We start from the raw sequence: 21,032 nt of genomic DNA on the forward strand, positions 1-21,032 counted from the left end.
TGTCAAAGCAACTGAAACCAATGTCCCACTACATTCTAAGACATATAAAGAACATACATTAAAAAACAATCAAAATCTGATTAAAGGCCTCATATATATACACATATACACTGAGTATATAAAACATTAATAACACCTTCATAATATAGAGATGTTCCCCCCCCCCGTACCATCAATCCGTCAGGACATGTACTCTACAAGGAGTCAAATGCGTTCTACAGGGATGCTGGCCCATTTTGACTCCAATGCTTCCCACAGTTGTGTTCATGGACCATTCTTGTTCCACACAGGAAACGGTTGAGTGTGAAAAATCCAGCAGCGTTGCAGTTCTTAGTACCAACCGGTACTTCTGGCAGCTACTACCAGAGGCTGTTCGAGGGCACTTACATTTTGATCTTACCCATTCACCCTCTGAAAGGCACACACACAAACAGAATGACACAAATATACATTTTCACAAAGTCTGCTGCCTCAGTTTGTATGATGTCAATTTGCATATACTCCAGAATGTTATGAAGATTGATCAGACGAATTGCAATTAATTGCAAAGTCCCTCTTTGCCATGCAAATGAACTGAATCCCCCAAAAACATTTCCACTGCTTTTCATCCCTGCCACAAAAGTACCAGCTGACATGTCAGTGCTTCCCTCTTTAACACAGGTGTGAGTGTTGACGAGGACAAGGCTAGAGATCACTGTGTCATGCTGATTGAGTTTGAATAACAGACTGGAAGCTTCAAAAGGAGGGTGGTGTTAGGAATCATTGTTCTTCCTGTCAACCATGGTTACATGGAAATAAACACGTGACGTCATCATTTCTTTACACAAAAAGAGCTTCACAGGCAAGGATATTGCTGCCAGTAAGATTGCACCTAAATCAACCATTTATCTGATCATCAAGAACTTCAAGGAGAGCGGTTCAATTGTTGTGAAGAAGGCTTCAGGGTGCCCAAGAAAGTCCAGCAAGCGCCAGGACCGTCTCCTAAAGTTGATTCAGCTGCGGGATCGGGGCACCACCAGTACAGAGCTTGCTCAGGAATGGCAGCAGGCAGGTGTGAGTGCATCTGCACGCACAGTAAGGAGAATACTTTTGGAGGATGGCCTGGTGTCAAGAAGGGGAGCAAAGAAGCCACTTCTCTCCAGGAAATACATCAGGGACAGACTGATATTCTGCAAACGGTACAGGGATTGGACTGCTGAGGACTGGGGTAAAGTCATTTTCTCTGATGAATCCCCTTTCCGATTGTTTGGGGCATCCGGAAAAAAGCTTGTCCGGAAAAGACAAGGTGAGCGCTACCATCAGTCCTGTGTCATGCCAACAGTAAAGCATCCTGAGACCATTCATGTGTGGGGTTGCTTCTCAGCCAAGAGAGTGAGCTCACTCGCAATTTTGCCTAAGAACATTGCCATGAATAAAGAATGGTACCAACACATCCTCCGAGAGCAACTTCTCCCAACCATCCAGGAACAGTTTGGTGACGAACAATGCCTTTTCCAGCATGATGGAGCACCTTGCCATAAGGCAAAAGTGATAACTAAGTGGCTTGGGGAACAAAACATTGATATGTTGGGTCCATGGCTAGGAAACTCCCCAGACCTTAATCCCATTGAGAACTTGTGGTCAATCCTCAAGAGGTGGGTGGACAAACAAAAACCCACAAATTCTGACTAACTCCAAGCATTGAATATGCAAGAATGGGCTGCCATCAGTCAGGATGTGGCCCAGAAGTTAATTGACAGCATGCCAGGGCGGATTGCAGAGGTCTTGAAAAAGAAGGGCCAACACTGCAAATATTGACTCTTTGCATCAACTTCATGTAATTGTCAATAAAAGCCTTTGACACTTATGAAATGCTTGTAATTATACTTCAGTATTCCATAGTAATATCTGACAAAAATATCCAAAGACACTGAAGCAGCAAACTTTGTGAAAATGTATATTTGTGTCATTCTCAGAACTTTTGGCCACGACGGTATGTCAGAGAGAGCAGGTGTTCATAATGTTTTGTACCCTCAGTGTATATACTTCATTTAATTAAAACAAAGACAATTTAAAAAGTACATACTGTATTTGTCAACACAACGTGTAGTGATATAAAACCCAAACTACACTGACCTGACAACCTGTAAAAACCATTTCAGCCTGAGCCAAGTGCATGAAAGTGAGTAAATATACTTCTTTCTAGAACCCCAGAGAAAGTAGAGAGATGATAATAAGATTTATTGTCACTTTGAACTCATGCCTGGACAGAACATTAGGCAGCGTGTTTGTCTGATTGATAGAATGCAGATTAGAATGCAATATCCTGAGTGTCAGTCTGCTACTGCTTTCTTGTCAACTCCTTTTTTTACATGACAATGAATGACAGGGGGATGTTCTCAATTGCATATTCCTCAAGTCCTCTCTCCTCGTCTCCTTCTCAAAAACCATTGGAGAAGGTCAGAGGGAAGAGAAGGAGACGGGGAGAGTGGGTGCGAGGAGTATGCAATTGAGAATGCAACTCTTCCAGTTTACATGTGAAGTTTAGAATGAGAATGTTTCTTGGCAGGAAATTATTATTCTGTGTAAGAAAACACTCCAGGTCATGAATGTCAAAAACTAGATAGAAATTATAATGGACCTATATATTTTAAAATAACTGCCCTTTTTCTGGCCCAGAAAATGATTTCGACAAACAAATCAATCCCCCCAAAAATCTGTTTGGCCCTCAAGCCAAAACGTTTGCCCATGCCTGCTTTAGAACACATTCTAGAGTTTAGAATGGTTCTCTGACTTTAGAACACATTCTAGAGTTTAGAATGGATCTCTGTGACTTTAGAACACATTCTAGAGTTTAGAATGGATCTCTGTGACTTTAGAACACATTCTAGCATTTAGAATGTATTTCTGTGGATGCGGTCCTGTTCCATCTGAGACTTGGCCTTCTTCTTGAGCAGCAGGATGTGTTCAGAAAACTCCCTCACGGCCCCCAGGCCTGCAGCACTGTGGCAGGAGTATTTAGCAGCGTTGATCGCCACCACTGGAGCGTCCCGGGGTACTGCACTCAGCCCAGCCAGGTTCAGACAGTCAACATCTGGTGCATCATTACCTGTAGAAGGGAGAGATGGAGGGATGAAATGGAGGTGTGAGATTCGTTTTAATTTTATTTTAAATCTTTTTAAGTGTCCATAAGGTGGTTATGGAAGTATTCTAAGAATGAGCTGATCGTGGACTACAGGAAAAGGCGGCCAAACAGGCCCCCATTAACATCGACGGGGCTGTAGTGGAGCGGGTCGAGAGTTTAAAGTTCATTGGTGTCCACATCACCAACTAACTATCATGGTCCAAACACACCAAGACAGTCGTGAAGAGGGCACGACAACACCTTTTCCCCCTCAGCAGACTGAAAAGATTTAGCATGGGTCCCCAGATCCTCAAAAACTTCTACAGCTGCACCATCGAGAGCATCGTGACCGGTTGCATCACCGCCTGGTATGGCAACTGCTCGGCATCTGAACGTAGGGTACTACAGAGGGTAGTGCGTATGGCCCAGTACATAAATGGGACCAAGATTCCTGCCATCCAGGACCTATATACTAGAGGAAAGAGGAAAGGCCAAAAAATTGTCAATGACTCCAGTTACCCAAGTCATAGACTGTTCTCTCTGCTACCGCACGGCAAGCGGTACCGGAGCGCCAAATCTAGGACCAAAAGGCTCCTTAACAGCTTCTACCCCAAGCCATAAGACTGCTGAACAATTAATCAAATTGCCACCAGATTATTTCCATTGACACCCCCCCCATTTGTTTTGTACACTGCTGCTACTCGCTGTTTATTATCTATGCATAGTCACTTAACCCCTACCTACAGTACATGTACATATTACCTCGACTAACCTGTACCCCCGCACATTGACTCCTGTGCCCCCTGTATATAGCCTCGTTATTGTTATTTTATTTTGTTAATTTATTATTTTTAACTTTAGTTTATTTGGTAAATATTTTCTTAACTCTTCTTGAACTGCACTGTTGGTTAAGGGCTCGTAAGTAAGCATTTCACGGTAAGATCTACACTTGTTGTATTCGGCGCATGTGACAAAGAAGTTTGATTTGATTAGTACCGTATGTTGCAAAAACATAACATGAAAAGAATCAAGGAAAACACAGGATGATTGAAGGAAATCATATACATGTAAATATATATTTAATATAGTTTCCCATTTTGGGCTTAGGGAAGTCAGAGACATGTTACTCAATTGAAATTGAATCCCAAATTCTCCAGGATTTGACTGCTGGCACCTCCCTTCTCACCTTGGCCGTAAATATTCAGTGACTGGCAATGGCATGCAAATGAACTCAGAACAATGTCAGTAGTTTTCTGCAGTGGTAGTCTAGTATACAAGCAGAGGGAAAATAGAGAGCCACTTTATAAATGATCACTTAACCAAAACTGTCTCCCCTTACTAACAGAGGAGCTATTTAACCAGACAGTTTCCCCCTGTCTCTCCTTACTAATAGAGGAGCTATTTAACCAGACAGTTTCCCCCTGTCTCTCCTTACTAATAGAGGAGCTATTTAACCAGACAGTTTCCCCCTGTCTCCCCTTACTAATAGAGGAGCTATTTAACCAGACAGTTTCCCCCTGTCTCCCCTTACTAACAGAGGAGCTATTTAACCAGACAGTTTCCCCCTGTCTCTCCTTACTAATAGAGGAGCTATTTAATCAGACAGTTTCCCCCTGTCTCTCCTTACTAATAGAGGAGCTATTTAACCAGACAGTTTCCCCCTGTCTCTCCTTACTAATAGAGGAGCTATTTACCCAGACAGTTTCCCCCTGTCTCTCCTTACTAATAGAGGAGCTATTTAATCAGACAGTTTCCCCCTGTCTCTCCTTACTAATAGAGGAGCTATTTAATCAGACAGTTTCCCCCTGTCTCCCCTTACTAATAGAGGAGCTATTTAATCAGACAGTTTCCCCCTGTCTCTCCTTACTAATAGAGGAGCTATTTAATCAGACAGTTTCCCCCTGTCTCTCCTTACTAATAGAGGAGCTATTTAACCAGACAGTTTCCCCCTGTCTCTCCTTACTAATAGAGGAGCTATTTAATCAGACAGTTTCCCCCTGTCTCTCCTTACTAATAGAGGAGCTATTTAATCAGACAGTTTCCCCCTGTCTCTCCTTACTAATAGAGGAGCTATTTAACCAGACAGTTTCCCCCTGTCTCTCCTTACTAATAGAGGAGCTATTTAATCAGACAGTTTCCCCCTGTCTCTCCTTACTAATAGAGGAGCTATTTAATCAGACAGTTTCCCCCTGTCTCTCCTTACTAATAGAGGAGCTATTTAATCAGACAGTTTCCCCCTGTCTCTCCTTACTAATAGAGGAGCTATTTAACCAGACAGTTTCCCCCTGTCTCTCCTTACTAATAGAGGAGCTATTTAACCAGACAGTTTCCCCCTGTCTCTCCTTACTAATAGAGGAGCTATTTAATCAGACAGTTTCCCCCTGTCTCTCCTTACTAATAGAGGAGCTATTTAACCAGACAGTTTCCCCCTGTCTCTCCTTACTAATAGAGGAGCTATTTAACCAGACAGTTTCCCCCTGTCTCTCCTTACTAATAGAGGAGCTATTTAATCAGACAGTTTCCCCCTGTCTCTCCTTACTAATAGAGGAGCTATTTAATCAGACAGTTTCCCCCTGTCTCTCCTTACTAATAGAGGAGCTATTTAATCAGACAGTTTCCCCCTGTCTCTCCTTACTAATAGAGGAGCTATTTAATCAGACAGTTTCCCCCTGTCTCTCCTTACTAATAGAGGAGCTATTTAACCAGACAGTTTCTCTCTGTCTCTCCTTACTAATAGAGGAGCTATTTCATCAGACAGTTTCCCCCTGTCTCTCCTTACTAATAGAGGAGCTATTTAACCAGACAGTTTCCCCCTGTCTCCCCTTACTAACAGAGGAGCTATTTAACCAGACAGTTTCCCCCTGTCTCTCCTTACTAATAGAGGAGCTATTTAATCAGACAGTTTCCCCCTGTCTCCCCTTACTAATAGAGGAGCTATTTAATCAGACAGTTTCCCCCTGTCTCTCCTTACTAATAGAGAAGCTATTTAATCAGACAGTTTCCCCCTGTCTCTCCTTACTAATAGAGGAGCTATTTCATCAGACAGTTTCCCCCTGTCTCTCCTTACTAATAGAGGAGCTATTTAATCAGACAGTTTCCCCCTGTCTCTCCTTACTAATAGAGGAGCTATTTAACCAGACAGTTTCCCCCTGTCTCTCCTTACTAATAGAGGAGCTATTTAATCAGACAGTTTCCCCCTGTCTCTCCTTACTAATAGAGGAGCTATTTAATCAGACAGTTTCCCCCTGTCTCTCCTTACTAATAGAGGAGCTATTTAACCAGACAGTTTCCCCCTGTCTCTCCTTACTAATAGAGGAGCTATTTAATCAGACAGTTTCCCCCTGTCTCTCCTTACTAATAGAGGAGCTATTTAATCAGACAGTTTCCCCCTGTCTCTCCTTACTAATAGAGGAGCTATTTAATCAGACAGTTTCCCCCTGTCTCTCCTTACTAATAGAGGAGCTATTTAACCAGACAGTTTCCCCCTGTCTCTCCTTACTAATAGAGGAGCTATTTAACCAGACAGTTTCCCCCTGTCTCTCCTTACTAATAGAGGAGCTATTTAATCAGACAGTTTCCCCCTGTCTCTCCTTACTAATAGAGGAGCTATTTAACCAGACAGTTTCCCCCTGTCTCTCCTTACTAATAGAGGAGCTATTTAACCAGACAGTTTCCCCCTGTCTCTCCTTACTAATAGAGGAGCTATTTAATCAGACAGTTTCCCCCTGTCTCTCCTTACTAATAGAGGAGCTATTTAATCAGACAGTTTCCCCCTGTCTCTCCTTACTAATAGAGGAGCTATTTAATCAGACAGTTTCCCCCTGTCTCTCCTTACTAATAGAGGAGCTATTTAATCAGACAGTTTCCCCCTGTCTCTCCTTACTAATAGAGGAGCTATTTAACCAGACAGTTTCTCTCTGTCTCTCCTTACTAATAGAGGAGCTATTTCATCAGACAGTTTCCCCCTGTCTCTCCTTACTAATAGAGGAGCTATTTAACCAGACAGTTTCCCCCTGTCTCCCCTTACTAACAGAGGAGCTATTGAACCAGACAGTTTCCCCCTGTCTCTCCTTACTAATAGAGGAGCTATTTAATCAGACAGTTTCCCCCTGTCTCCCCTTACTAATAGAGGAGCTATTTAATCAGACAGTTTCCCCCTGTCTCTCCTTACTAATAGAGAAGCTATTTAATCAGACAGTTTCCCCCTGTCTCTCCTTACTAATAGAGGAGCTATTTCATCAGACAGTTTCCCCCTGTCTCTCCTTACTAATAGAGGAGCTATTTAATCAGACAGTTTCCCCTTGTCTCTCCTTACTAATAGAGGAGCTATTTAACCAGACAGTTTCCCCCTGTCTCTCCTTACTAATAGAGGAGCTATTTAACCAGACAGTTTCCCCCTGTCTCTCCTTACTAATAGAGGAGCTATTTAATCAGACAGTTTCCCCCTGTCTCTCCTTACTAATAGAGGAGCTATTTAATCAGACAGTTTCCCCCTGTCTCTCCTTACTAATAGAGGAGCTATTTAATCAGACAGTTTCCCCCTGTCTCTCCTTACTAATAGAGGAGCTATTTAATCAGACAGTTTCTCCCTGTCTCTCCTTACTAATAGAGGAGCTATTTAATCAGACAGTTTCTCCCTGTCTCCCCTTACTAATAGAGGAGCTATTTAATCAGACAGTTTCCCCCTGTCTCTCCTTACTAATAGAGGAGCTATTTAATCAGACAGTTTCCCCCTGTCTCTCCTTACTAATAGAGAAGCTATTTAATCAGACAGTTTCTCTCTGTCTCTCCTTACTAATAGAGGAGCTATTTAATCAGACAGTTTCCCCCTGTCTCTCCTTACTAATAGAGGAGCTATTTAATCAGGCTGTAAGGATCGACGGCGGGGACGAGAAGCAGGTACAGGGAGTTTACATTTAATGAATAGCGGACATGAAACAGAACAGGAACAGAATACGGACAGCGTCTAGCCAGGGGAAACGACATCAAGGCTGATACAGGGAACACACTGGGAAGTAGACAGAAATAGGGAAGGCAATCAACAAATTAAAGGAGTCCAGGGGAGTCCAATGATGCGCTGCTGCGTGTGATGGTGACTGGTGATGAAGCGCAGCTGCGTGTAACGATGGTGACAGGTGTGCGTAATGAAGGCAGTCTGGCTCCCTCAAGCACCAGAGAGGGAGAGCAGGACCAGGCGTGACACAGGCAAGTTATTTAATCAGTGAAGAACTTACAATCACTTCCTGGCAAGAGAGAACGGAGGGATGAGAGGAGATAGATGGAGACGTGGTTGGAGAGAGAGATGAAGGGTTGAGAAGAGAGAGAAATGGCCACTGTAGCCAGGTTTTGTTTTCATGTTTGGCTACACAGCTTCACAAGTGTCATTTTGCTTGGTTATATCGCAATGAATTTGTCTACTTTCAACTTTTATATTTTTTGATAACCTGATTGGAATATATTTTATTTAGGAGGAATAGGCTTCGAGAGACCAACAGAGCTGCGTTGTGTGGATGTCACGCTTCTCAGAAACAGAGGGGGGGTCTGGTGGCGGGTGGGGGGCGGTCTGGCGGCGGGTGAGGGGAGGGTACTTGTCACTACTTATCGAAGGTAAATCTGAACCACTTTCAGTTCAACTCGTAATTACCAGGATTGTTTTGACAATGGTTAAGCTGTCTCTTTTATGCATTAATGTGCGTTGGTTGAAAGCCAAATTTAAGAAAATTCAATGTTTAGACTTCATACCTCATAAAAATATTGATATTGTATTTATCCAGGAATCTCATTTGCGAGTAGGGGATATCCATCGCTTACAGGATAAGGTGTATAAAGTTGCTGCTTCGACTAGTGGAGCCTCTAAGTTCAAAGGCGTGGTTATTTTGATTAAAAGGAATATAACTTTAGTTATCGAAAAGACTAGCAAGGATACTTCAGGCCACTTAGCTTACATTTACACATCTATGGTAAGAAAGTAGCATTTGTGTCTATCTATGCACCCGCTGTTTTTGAGGACAGCTTTTTCGATGGCCTTACCAAAGAATTGTTATCACTTTCAGAGTATGAATTGGTCATAAGGGCAGATATGAATGCAGCTTTCAATCTCAACCTTGATAGATCCACACAAATGTTTTCACAAGCCCAACAATCAGCATCAATTGAATGGAATGACGGAACGTCTCAATATCTCTGTGTGGCGAGTTCAGAATCCGGCCATCAAAGATTATACCTGTTTTTCTGCATATCACAAATCATACTCTAGAATTGATTGTTCTCTATTCTCACGCACTCTAAGTATGTGCGTCACGCCAATACAAATATTGCCTGCGACGCTTTCAGATCATAATCCCCTGGTTACACAAGTGGATGTGAGCTTTAAGGTAAATAAAACAAAACGTTGCCGTTGTAATATGACCCTTCTTCAAAACGAATTGTTCGTGGATGAATTTCAATTTGCATTCTTAGCAAAAAACAAGGACTCTGTAGAGGACCCCAGGTTTACATGGATGGCTACTAAAGGGTTTATCACAGACTTTACATCTTATTTTGCATCTGACCTCAATAAAGCCAGGAATCACAGAATCAAGTTATTGGAGGAAAAATTTTAATCACTTCAACAAAACCTGAAAAGGAATTACTCAAATAATGTCAGCAATGATGTAAGGGTGATTAAACTGGAATTTAATGATTTATTGAGGAGAGCTGAGTTCATCATGCTGTCACGACTTCCGCCGAAGTTGGTGCCTCTCGGTGCCTCTCCTTGATCGGGCGGCGTTCGTCTTCACCGGCTTTCCAGCTGCCACCGATCCACGTTTCTTTTTCCATTTGTAATGTCTTGATTGTACACACCTGGTTCCCATTACGTTATTATTATTTCCCTATTTAACCCTCTGGTTCTCATTATGTTTTGTGCGTGATTGTTCCCGGTTCTGTGTTAGTCTGGTGTGTTAGGGTTTGTGATCCCTGTGTTCTGTGTCCTGCGCCTGACTCCGTTCTCAACTCTGCACAACTAACAAATGACACATGCATAGAGTGAGGCAGAACTATCATTTTAATAGGAGCAAACCAAGCAGGATTCTAGCCTTAAAATTGAAACAAGGTGAATCTTGTACTTCTATAGAATCTATTTAATCCCCGGTTAAAGGCTTACTTTCTGACCCACAGGAAATGAATGCAACATTTCAGTCTTTTTACCAGGAGTTTTTAAATCTTATATCCAGTTTGAACCCGACAAATACAGTTTAGATAATCTTGATTTGCCCGTATTGGAGGAGAAGCAATCTGCGGATCTGGGCCGACCCATCTCATTAGAGGAACTGGAGTCAGCACTGAAAGGTGCTAAAAAGGGGAAATCACCTGGCCCGGATGGCATTCCACCTGAGCTGTTACTACATTTTTGGCAACTTTTAGGGCAAAACAGGTGTGTTTGTTTTAGGGCTGAGTATTCTGGTAGCTTTCAGATAATAGCAATAGAGTAGGCATACTGTAACCTTAGTTGTTATCCATTAGTAAGGTGACCGTGACCTCTGAATCACTGTCTGACATTTAGACTGTTTCTAACACCTAACCTTCTACAGCTCCTTCAGAAAGTATTCACACCCCTTGACTTTTTCCACATTTTGTTGTTACAGCCTGAATTACAAATGGATTACATTTAGATGTTTTGTTACTGGTTTACACACAATACCCCATAATGTCAAAGTGCAATTATATTATCAAAATGTTTACAAATTAATAAGCTGAAATGTCATAATTCAATAAGTATTCAACCCCTTTGTTATGGCAAGCCTGTCACGGTCGTCATAGTGAGGAGACCAAGGTGCAGCGTGATATGAGTACATTCTTCTTTAATAAACAAAGAACACTAAACAAACTAACAGTGACGCTAATTACAATGAGTGCTGACATGCAACTACACATAGACAATAACCCACAAAACCTAAATGGAAAATGGCAACCTAAATAGGATCCCCAATCAGAGACAACGATAAACAGCTGCCTTTGATTGGGAACCAATTCAGGCCACCATAGACCTACATTACCTAGACATACCAAATCCCCATAGATAAACAAAAACCCTAGACAGGACAAAACACACATACCCACCCTCGTCACACCCTGACCAAAATAATACAGAAAACATAGAAAACTAAGGTCAGGGCGTGACAAAGCCTAAATAAGTTCAGGAGTAAAAACGTGCTTTACAAGTCACAATACGTTTCATGGATTCACTCTTTGTGCAATGATAGTCATTCAAAAATCATGGTAAACACTATCTCATCTCAGTACCCCGAACATATAATTATCTGTAAAGTCCCTCAGCCGAGCAGTGAATTTCAAACACAGATTCAACCACAAAGACCAGGGATGTTTTCCAATGCCTTGCAAAGAAGGGCACCTATTGGTAGATGGGTAAAATAAAAATAATCAGACATTGAATATCTCTTTGAGCAGAGTGAAGTTATTAATTACACTTTGGATGGTGTATCAATACACCCAGTCACTACAAAGATACAGTCGATTCAGTTGTCGGAAGGAAACCACTCAAAGATTTCAACAACATTGTAGTTACTCCACCATAATCAGTGGTGTAAAATACTTTAAAATACTTCTTAAGTAGTTTTTTTGGGGGTATCTGTACTTCATTTGACTATTTATATGTTTGACAAGTTTTACTTTTACTTCACTACATTCCTAAAGAAAACTATATACTTTTTACCTCATACATTTTTCCTGACACCCAAAAGTACTCATTACATTTTGAATGCTTAATCAGGACAAAGAAATGGTCCAATTCACGCACTTATCAAGAGAACATCCCTGGTCATCCCTACTGCCGTTGATCTGGTGGACTCACTAAACATATGCTCCGTTTGTAAATGATGTCTGAGTGTTGGAGTGTGTCCCTGGCTATCCGTTAATTAAAAAACAAGAAAATGATGGTGTATGGTTTGCTTAATATATAGAATTTAGCAATTACATTATTTAGATATTTGAACTACATTTAAAACCAAATATTCTTTGACTTTTACTCAAGGAGTATTTTACTGGGTGACTTTCACTTTTACTTGAGTCATTTACTTCTACTCAAGTATGACTAATGGATACTTTTTCCACCACTGTTGCTATGTCAGGTAGGTAACTCCTGCTCTTCACTAATTAGAACAGAGAGAGAAGGGTTGCTATGTCAGGTAGATTACTCCTGCTCTTAAAGTACAGCATAATATTTGTGCAAATACTTCAATGTTGTGGGTTCATATGTAAATGTTCAACTGATTAAACTATCTCAATGTCAGTTTTTTTTTTTTTTAAACACTCCATCAGAAAGACATGCACATACTGTACCTCAGCTAAGTCCCAGGTCATGGTAACATATACCTCAGCTAAGTCCCAGGTCATGATAACACATACCTCAGCTAAATCCCAGGTCATGGTAACACATACCTCAGCCACGTCCTATTTCATGGTAACACATTCCTCAGCCACGTCCTATTTCATGGTAACACATTCCTCAGCAAAGTCCTATTTCATGGTAACACATTCCTCAGCAAAGTCCTATTTCATGGTAACACATTCCTCAGCCAAGTCATATTTCATGAAAACACATCCCTCAGCCAAGTCCCATGTCATCGTAACAGGTATAACAGCTAAGTCCCAGGTCATGGTACAATGGTAAAAGGTATAACAGGGTAGATGTGTGTGTGAGTAATGGGTGAGGGTGCGTTAGGTCAAAGTGGAGGAGAAGTATTTTTCTCCTAGACCATGTAATGAAACTATACCTAAAAGTGTAGAATGACCAGAATGACCTGTTCGGTTCCTCTACGCATGTGATTCCACAGTCACGGGGCACCTCTCTCCCTCAGTGGAGGGGTCTTCAAGATGTCTCTAAGGGGGCCACATTGAAAGAACACCTCTGTTTGTAGGAAAGGAGGATTACCAACTGATACTGAGTAACTATCCTGAGAGCTCAGACAGACGAACAACACCCCACAGACACATAGAATCAGGCATGGACGCAGCCACATACACGAACAACACCCCACAGACACATAGAATCAGGCATGGACGCAGCCACATACACGAACAACACCCCACAGACACATAGAATCAGGCATGGACGCAGCCACATACACGAACAACACCCCACAGACACATAGAATCAGGCATGGACGCAGCCACATACACGAACAACACCCCACAGACACATAGAATCAGGCATGGACGCAGCCACATACACGAACAACACCCCACAGACACATAGAATCAGGCATGGACGCAGCCACATACACGAACAACACCCCACAGACACATAGAATCAGGCATGGACGCAGCCACATACACGAACAACACCCCACAGACACATAGAATCAGGCATGGACGCAGCCACATACACGAACAACACCCCACAGACACATAGAATCAGGCATGGACGCAGCCACATACACGAACAACACCCCACAGACACATAGAATCAGGCATGGACGCAGCCACATACACACACTGCATTTCTATACAATTTAAAACTCTAAAATGCTATTTGGAGAACAGAAAAAACAAGGTGATCAGTGGTGGAAAAAGTACCCAATTGTCATACTTGAATAAAAGTAAAGATACCTTAATAGAAAATTACTCAAGTAAAAGTGAGTAACCCGGTAAAATACTACTTGAGTACAAGTCTAAAAGTATTTGGTTTTAAATGTACTTAAATATCAAAATAAATGCTATTGATAAAATGTACTTAAGTATCAAAAGTAAAAGTATAAATAATTTCAAATTCCTTATATTAAGCAAACCAGACAGCACACATGTATGTAAAAAAAAAAAGAAAGATGGATAGCCAGGGGCACACTCCAACACTCAGACATAATTTACAAACTAAGCATTTGTGTTTAGTGAATCAGCCAGTTTAGGTAGTATGGATGTTCTCTTGATAGGTGTGTGAATTGGACCATTTTCCTGTTCTGCTAAGCATTCAAAATAACAAGTACTTTTGGGTGTCAGGGGAAATTATGGAGTAAAAAGTACATTATTTTCTTTAGGAATGTAGTGAAGTAAAAGTAAAAGTTGGTTTCAATAAAAATAGTAAAGTACAGATACAAAAAAAACTACTGAAGTAGTACTTTAAAGTATTTTTACTTAAGTACTTTACACCACTGAAAATGACCCCAGCCATGATCACCTTGACTGCTGTAGCTTCATTCACCAGAGTCCATCTACAAACATACAGCCTATTAGCTATACAATTAGCCGCTACACATTAACTCAGCACCAGGATTAAAAGCTATCATTTAATACATACAGAGGGATCTACACTTTATTAGCAAAATGTAATCAAATGAGTTTGCTTTACAGAAGTATTTATTTAGCAGTTTTAATGCTAACTGGTTTAAAAGAGAACATTACAGTCATTTAAAAGAGGACATTAGAGTTTGATTATGTTCCTGCTGGCCAATTAGCAGTTTTTAAGCTAATTTCCTGCAATTCTACACATTATGCCATGTTAATATGATATCTGAGTGAGAGTGACTAAGAAAATCAATGGGGGCCCCCTGGAGATCAGGGCCTTTGGGCTTGTGCACTGCGTGCCCGGTCGGTAATTCGGCTATGATTACTACAAGTTTAGATAGCTGGCTAGACTAACTAGGCTAATTTACCAATCTACATTAATTTAACTGACATGGGCTAATTTAGTGACTGTCAGTGAGTGATATATAGAGTAAAACATATATAGAGAAACTGCTGATGCACAACTAAGTTTAAAAAATGCACCTTGTCCATTCTACTCTTCTAACTCTCAACCATAATTTGAGACCCCAACCGAGTCCCTCCCCAAAATCGGAAAGGCGATGCAGTTGCCGTACCAGGTGGTGATACAACCCGACAGAATGCTCTCAATGGTGCATCTGTAGAAGTTTGTGAGAGTCTTAGGGGCCATTGTGAATTTGCCTCCTTCACTACAATGTGATGGGACAATGTCAGGTCCTCGGAGATGTATACGCCGAGAAACATGAAGCTTTTGACCCTTCCCACTGCAGCCCTGTCGATATAGATGTGGGCGTGCTCTTCCTTTTGTCTCCTGTAGTCCACAATCAGCTCCTTGGATTGTAGACGTTGAGGGGGAGGTTATGGTCCTTTCACCACTCCACCAGGGCTCTAACCTCCTCCCTGTAGGCTGTCTCTTCGTTGTTGATGATCAGGCCTACCACTGTTGTGTCGTCAGCAAACCTTTGTTCAGTTCCAATCTTCCATCAAATACATGGCATAGAAAGTTATTTACTGATTTAGTTACCCAGTCGTGGATGAACAGGTAGTACAGGAGGGGCTGAGCACACACCCCTGTAGGGCCCCCGTGTTGAGAATTTGCGTGGCGGAGGTGTTGTTGCCTACCACCTGGGGTTGGCCAGTCACGAAGTCCAGGATCCAGTTGCACATGGAGGAGTTCAGACCCAGGGCCCTGAGCTTAGTGACGAGCTTGGAGGGTATACTAGTATACTATGGTGTTGAAGGCTGACTTGTAGTCAACAAACAGTAGTTGTAGTATTCCTCTTGTCCAGGTGGGATAGGGTGGTGTGGAATGCAGTCATGTCCACACAATGTTCCCAATACCTAATTAAACATTCTGGGACCCTTTAAAGAACAGACGAAATGTGTTCTGGGAACGTTCTTGTAACATCAGGTGAATGTTTTTTACACCCTAAAAGAAACATTGTAGAATCCATTTTTTGTTTGTTTTGGGAACATATTCCTCCTCCACCCTGGATAACTTGTAATTATTTCTCCAGAGAAACTTATATTCGAATAAAGGTCAGTTTTATCAAATTACTATAGGTAGAATTTTAAAGCCCATATTGATACAGAAACACTAAACATGCTTTGATTAAAACACTGAGCAAAGATACACTGCTTCTGTAGTATTAGTTATTTAAGTATTACGGCCGAGGGGTTGTGGTATATGGCCAAGTTTATAATAAGTTATAACTAACCTTGTGTATAACAAAATGCTGTGTCCAGTTAGACTAGTCATTCCACTAGATGGTACTGCTGCTGTAATAAATACAGAGCACAGGAAGAAATACATGTGTCTGGAATATACAGTCCAATCAGAACTGTACAGTGCAAATCAGAAATAAAAAAACATGGACAAAACATGCTAATTCCATGACCAGGACTGACCAGTTGAATCCAGGTGAAAGAAGCTATGATCTCGTATGTCACCTGTTAAATCCACTTCAATCATTGTATATGAAGGGGAGGAGGATTTTTAATCCTTGAGACAATTGAGACATGGATTGTGTGTGCCATTCAGAGGGTGAGGGGCAAGACAGAGGGCAAGACAGAATATTTAAGTGCCTTTGAACGGGGTATGGTAGTAGGTGCCAGGCGCACCGGTTTGAGTGTGTCAAGAACTGCAATGCTGCTGTGTTTTCCCCGCTCAACAGCTTCCTGTGTGTATCAATAATGATCCACCACCCAAAGTACATCGAGCCAACCTGACACAACTGTGGGAAGCATTGGAGTCGACATGGGCCAGCATCCCTGTGGAATGCTTTCGACACCTTGTACAGACCATGCCCTGAGGAATTGAGGCTGTTCTGAGGGCAAAAGGGTGTGCAACTCAACATGAGGAAAGTGTTCCTCATGTTTTGTACACTCAGAGTATATTTTAAATAAAACCTACATTTCTCTTTACAGTACAATCAGAAATATACAACATTTAAAAACATATTTCAAATAAATGCACATTACCGTATTTACAACTTTTAACATTTCATAGTTTTTGTAAGATCCTCTCAGATTCCACTGTCCTTGGTGAAACACGGTATGTAGCTTTGAAGTGCAGGTACGACTCCAGACACCTGATAGCCACATTATCCACCTCAGGGTCAAACTTGTTAGCGATGAGGTGGTGATGTTGTAGGAGCCACCTGAGATCTCCAGCCCCGTAGACACAAACGGACCTCCTGTAGACACCCGAGCAGGGTGGATATGGGGCTCCGTTCCTCACATCTCCTTCCAGGGAATGCCACTTCACGATGCGAGCAATGGCCTTCATGTCTGATTCATGGTACTTGATGTGCGGAGGGTTAGACCCTGGCACAGAGGGCATGCGCTGCAGGGTGGCCCACAGGTGTTCATCAGGACTGTAGGTGTCCTTCTCCCACTCCAACAGCACCCGGACCTCCTGAGACTCCATCACGTGACGGACGAAGGCCCTGGACACCAGGAAGTAGGCGTTGCCAGAGAACATGGGGGTGCTGATTGGAGGAGGGCTCTTCCTAACGTTCGTCTTGACCACCATGTTGCTGGTGATTTTGTGGTGAAACTGCCATCTGCTGTTTTTATAGTCCTCGGTGGTCTCTGACTCCAGGCTGTTCCTCCCGTTCTGCAGCTTGAGGGCCTGAACCATCTCAGCGTTGGTCTTAATGGGGAAGTCTGTTCCACAGGTGTTGATCAGGTACCTCCACTGGACAGGTGACTTCAGGAGATCCTCCATACAGTTCAGATCAGCCTGCACTCTGGACCAGGAGGCGTATACCACACTCTCTAACTTACTGGCCACAAACACATTAGGCAGACAGGACACGATAGCCCTCACTGCCGTCCTGAAGTCCTCGGATGACTTCTGGTCGATGTGGACGCAGTACACGTTCTGAGGAGTGTACACGGCACGCAGGAGCCGCTCAAACATCTCGATCTGGTCGTGGATGACCATGGAGTAGGCGATGGGGAACTCCTTCTCCTCCTGACTGAGAGGAACGGTGATGAACGCTCTTTCTGTAACGTACCTCTGACAGTCCTGAGTCACGTTGTGGTAGAACGCCTCTGACAGCAGCTGCTGTTTCTTCATAGTCTTCAGCAGGAGGCTGAGCTGCTTCCTCTCCAGACCCTCCAGGTCTCCCTGGATGATGGCTGAGCAGGCCGGCAGGTCGGCAGCGTAGTCCAGGGGCAGGAGGTCCAGAGCGAGGAGACGACTCCTGTCAGAGCCCGGCGGGCACCTGAGAGCGGCCCACAGGAGCAGAGAGACGAATGCACTCAGTAGGATCAGAGATAAGTTCTTGAAGAATCTCTGAGACCTGGACAACCGAACAGAAGTCATGATTGGTCGGTATTATCTTTCTATGTCAGGGTTCTCCTCAAAGAATGTAAGAGTGGCGCTGTGCCATCTTGTGGACTGGCTGCGCCACTGTAATTTTGTAAAACTTTATTTTTAATCATTTAAGACCTGGCACCACACCCTAATAGAGTATTTCTTTGCTTTAGATTGCATTAAATGTCCTCCATCCCATTGCACTCAGTAGCACCACCTTGTTTAATAAAAAAGAATTGGGAGAACCCTGTATGTGGTATTCTCTTTGTGGTATTAGTATCTATCAACACCACAGCTAAGGAGCAGGAGTTGCACACCACTGAACAACAGAGCTATGTGTCTCACCAGCACCTCACAGCTCAAATAAAAAGTCACACACCTCTCACACAACTCAGTTTCAAAGGAAGAGGTGTAATCATTGACTCTACTGGGCGTGGTCTATGGGCATGGCGTATACACTCTAGTGGGCGTGGCCTTTCTGTAAACACTATCTGCGTAGCAGACCAGGGAGGAAAAGCTCTGTATGAGCCTAGGCTTTTCCTTTATGTGGCTTGTTTCCTGGTCAGCATTGTGACACATGCTGGGAATATACTACAAGACTTTAAAAAAAATCCTAACATAGCTGAGCCTCACATTAAACAACCGTCTTTCCAGGGGGTCAAAGCAGCCTCATAAATTTGTTCAGTCAGACAATCACGCTTGCCATACAGAGTTCAAATATCTAGCCCATACATTTTGAACACAATATTTTACATACAGCAGGTTTTTAAAGGACCAAAATAGTTTCATGTTTTCTTTTTTGTCATGGAAAAAATATCACAATACTGGTATTGTCGCTGTCCTATTGACTAACATCCTAGAATGGCCTTTTTCCCTTTATTCAGATTACAACCACTCACTTTCGGTTATTTGAAAACAAAATACTCTCCAAAATATAGTTACTTTTTTAAACAAGCCATAGAAAGTTGGTTGCAATTACAGTTTAATCCACCAGAAAAGACAGACCAAATAATACAACAAATATTGTGAAAAAATGTGTCACGAGAATTTCTATCCCAATGTTGTGAACTCAACTATCACTTAAGCTTTGAATAATTCCCAGTCGTTGTAAATCCCTGGTTAATGAAGAATTAGACAAAGTCCCAGTCTGCAATAGGTCAAAAGTTTATTCAGAGAACGTTCTGAAAATCATACATAGCCTTTTATACCTCACATTTGGTCTTACCATACCCCTTATAAATGCCCCTCTTCTCTAACACTGTCAATGCATTTTACAAGTCTACTCCAACACATACATTGCTTATCATATGCTGCAACATGTTACATAATCTACTGCAAGCCTAACTGCAAGCCTACTGCAAGCCTACTGCAAGCCTAACTGCAAGCCTACTGCAAGCCTACTGCAAGCCTAACTAGAATTCTTGATTGTATGTGCATAAAAAGAGGAACTGTTACCAGACAAGGAACTGTGGCAGACAACTTGTGACCACTGTGAAACTAATAACAGGGAGACCTCCTTCCCTGTTATCAGTTTCACAGTGGTCACAAGTTGTCTGCCACAGTTCCTTGTCTGGTAACAGTTCCTCTTTTTATGCACATACAATCAAGAATTCTAGTCTTATGATTCAAACACATTTTACTCCATTATACAGTGACAGGGTGGAATACTGTTAGTTATGGCCTTAACATTAATTGGAACGTATTAATCATTTAGTCATTATCTTACCATTAGCTTAAACATATCAATCTCCATAACAAAATGTAAATGTTTAAACTTTGTAAATTATATCATAAATAGGACTGGTGGAGTTATAAACACATGCAGCTAACACAAATATATGGAAATGTCTGCTCTACCCAAAATTATAACCAACTAATTGCAGCATTACCGCAAAAATGGAAGAGGCACGTGGAAGGGGGAAAAAGGACAGAAGTTGTCTGTCGGCCCTGCTATAAAGACCAAAAATGGTTAAAGAAAATTGTGATAAATAAAAATGTATGCCAGTTTCATTTATGGACCAAACAATTGACAGCTGTGCCAAGAGATATTCGATGTACCGATTCCATGGTGCATGGTTTATGAATTTACAATACATGCATAAGTTAGCATTTGGTTTGCTAACTTGCTAGCTAAATGGCAAGATCAAGATCAAGCTTCTTGGTTACAGCAGAGACATTCAACCCCCTCCTGGATCAAGATCCCTGTTGCCTAAATTGTTTAGTGCAATTTTTTAAAATTAAAATTAAAAAACATGACTATTTCTTTAATAGTGCCCCTTGTGTGCACTTCCGGTAATACCATATACCGTGGTATGGTACAGAAACGGTATGATGGTATGAACATCTGGATACCACCCAACCCAACCTTACCCACCAAACCCTACCCACAACCCATTGCTGTTGTCCCCTGTCTGTCAGATCACTGCTTGTGTCGAGATGGAGAAAGAATTGCTCTGGCCTTGATTGGCTGTCTGTGTAGTGTCTACACGGTTTGTTCTGAATGTTGGCCTAACTATCTCTGTTATGGTTGGGTGATGAACAAACATTATTACTCTGGCAAAATTATGATACACTTGACTTAATTCTTCACTTTCCCACCCTCTCTCCCCTCTCTCCCTCCTCAGCACCTCCAGATGACGGTGCAGACCCTGTAGGATGAGTTGAGGACCCAGAGAGATCTCTGGAGGGAAACCTGGAGACACAAACCCAGACATTTGGGACACAATCCCAGACATTTAAACAACCGTGTGGTGTTTGAGAAACCCAAACACACTGAAACATATAATTGCCTGGGTTATTTCTGTTCTAGAGTGGTACTGAAGGTTATGCCCTCTCACCAAGCCACAC

The 21,032-nt window shown here is 42.2% G+C and overlaps 1 protein-coding gene across 1 annotated transcript; it reads right to left on the reverse strand.

The window, feature by feature from the left end:
• Positions 1-2,873: 2,873 nt before the first annotated feature.
• Positions 2,874-18,194, reverse strand: LOC120032109 (beta-1,3-galactosyl-O-glycosyl-glycoprotein beta-1,6-N-acetylglucosaminyltransferase 3-like). The gene is made up of 2 exons (XM_038978050.1): positions 16,916-18,194; positions 2,874-3,088 (listed from the first exon to the last, which is right to left on the reverse strand). Exons 1-2 carry the CDS (start codon positions 18,192-18,194, stop codon positions 2,874-2,876), a joined length of 1,494 nt encoding a protein of 497 aa, XP_038833978.1.
• Between the last annotated feature and the right edge of the window lie 2,838 nt (positions 18,195-21,032).

Source organism: Salvelinus namaycush, chromosome 38 (assembly GCF_016432855.1).
Source record: "Salvelinus namaycush isolate Seneca chromosome 38, SaNama_1.0, whole genome shotgun sequence".
Taxonomy (NCBI): domain Eukaryota; kingdom Metazoa; phylum Chordata; class Actinopteri; order Salmoniformes; family Salmonidae; genus Salvelinus; species Salvelinus namaycush.

Excerpts from the sequence above, each read along its gene's own strand:
- LOC120032109 (XM_038978050.1), bottom strand. The coding sequence starts at position 18,194 with ATGACTTCTGTTCGGTTGTCCAGGTCTCAGAGATTCTTCAAGAACTTA. Across the intron at positions 3,089-16,915 it reads GCACTTCAAAGCTACATACC|GTAATGATGCACCAGATGTT; the intron begins GTGTTTCACCAA and ends TCCCTTCTACAG.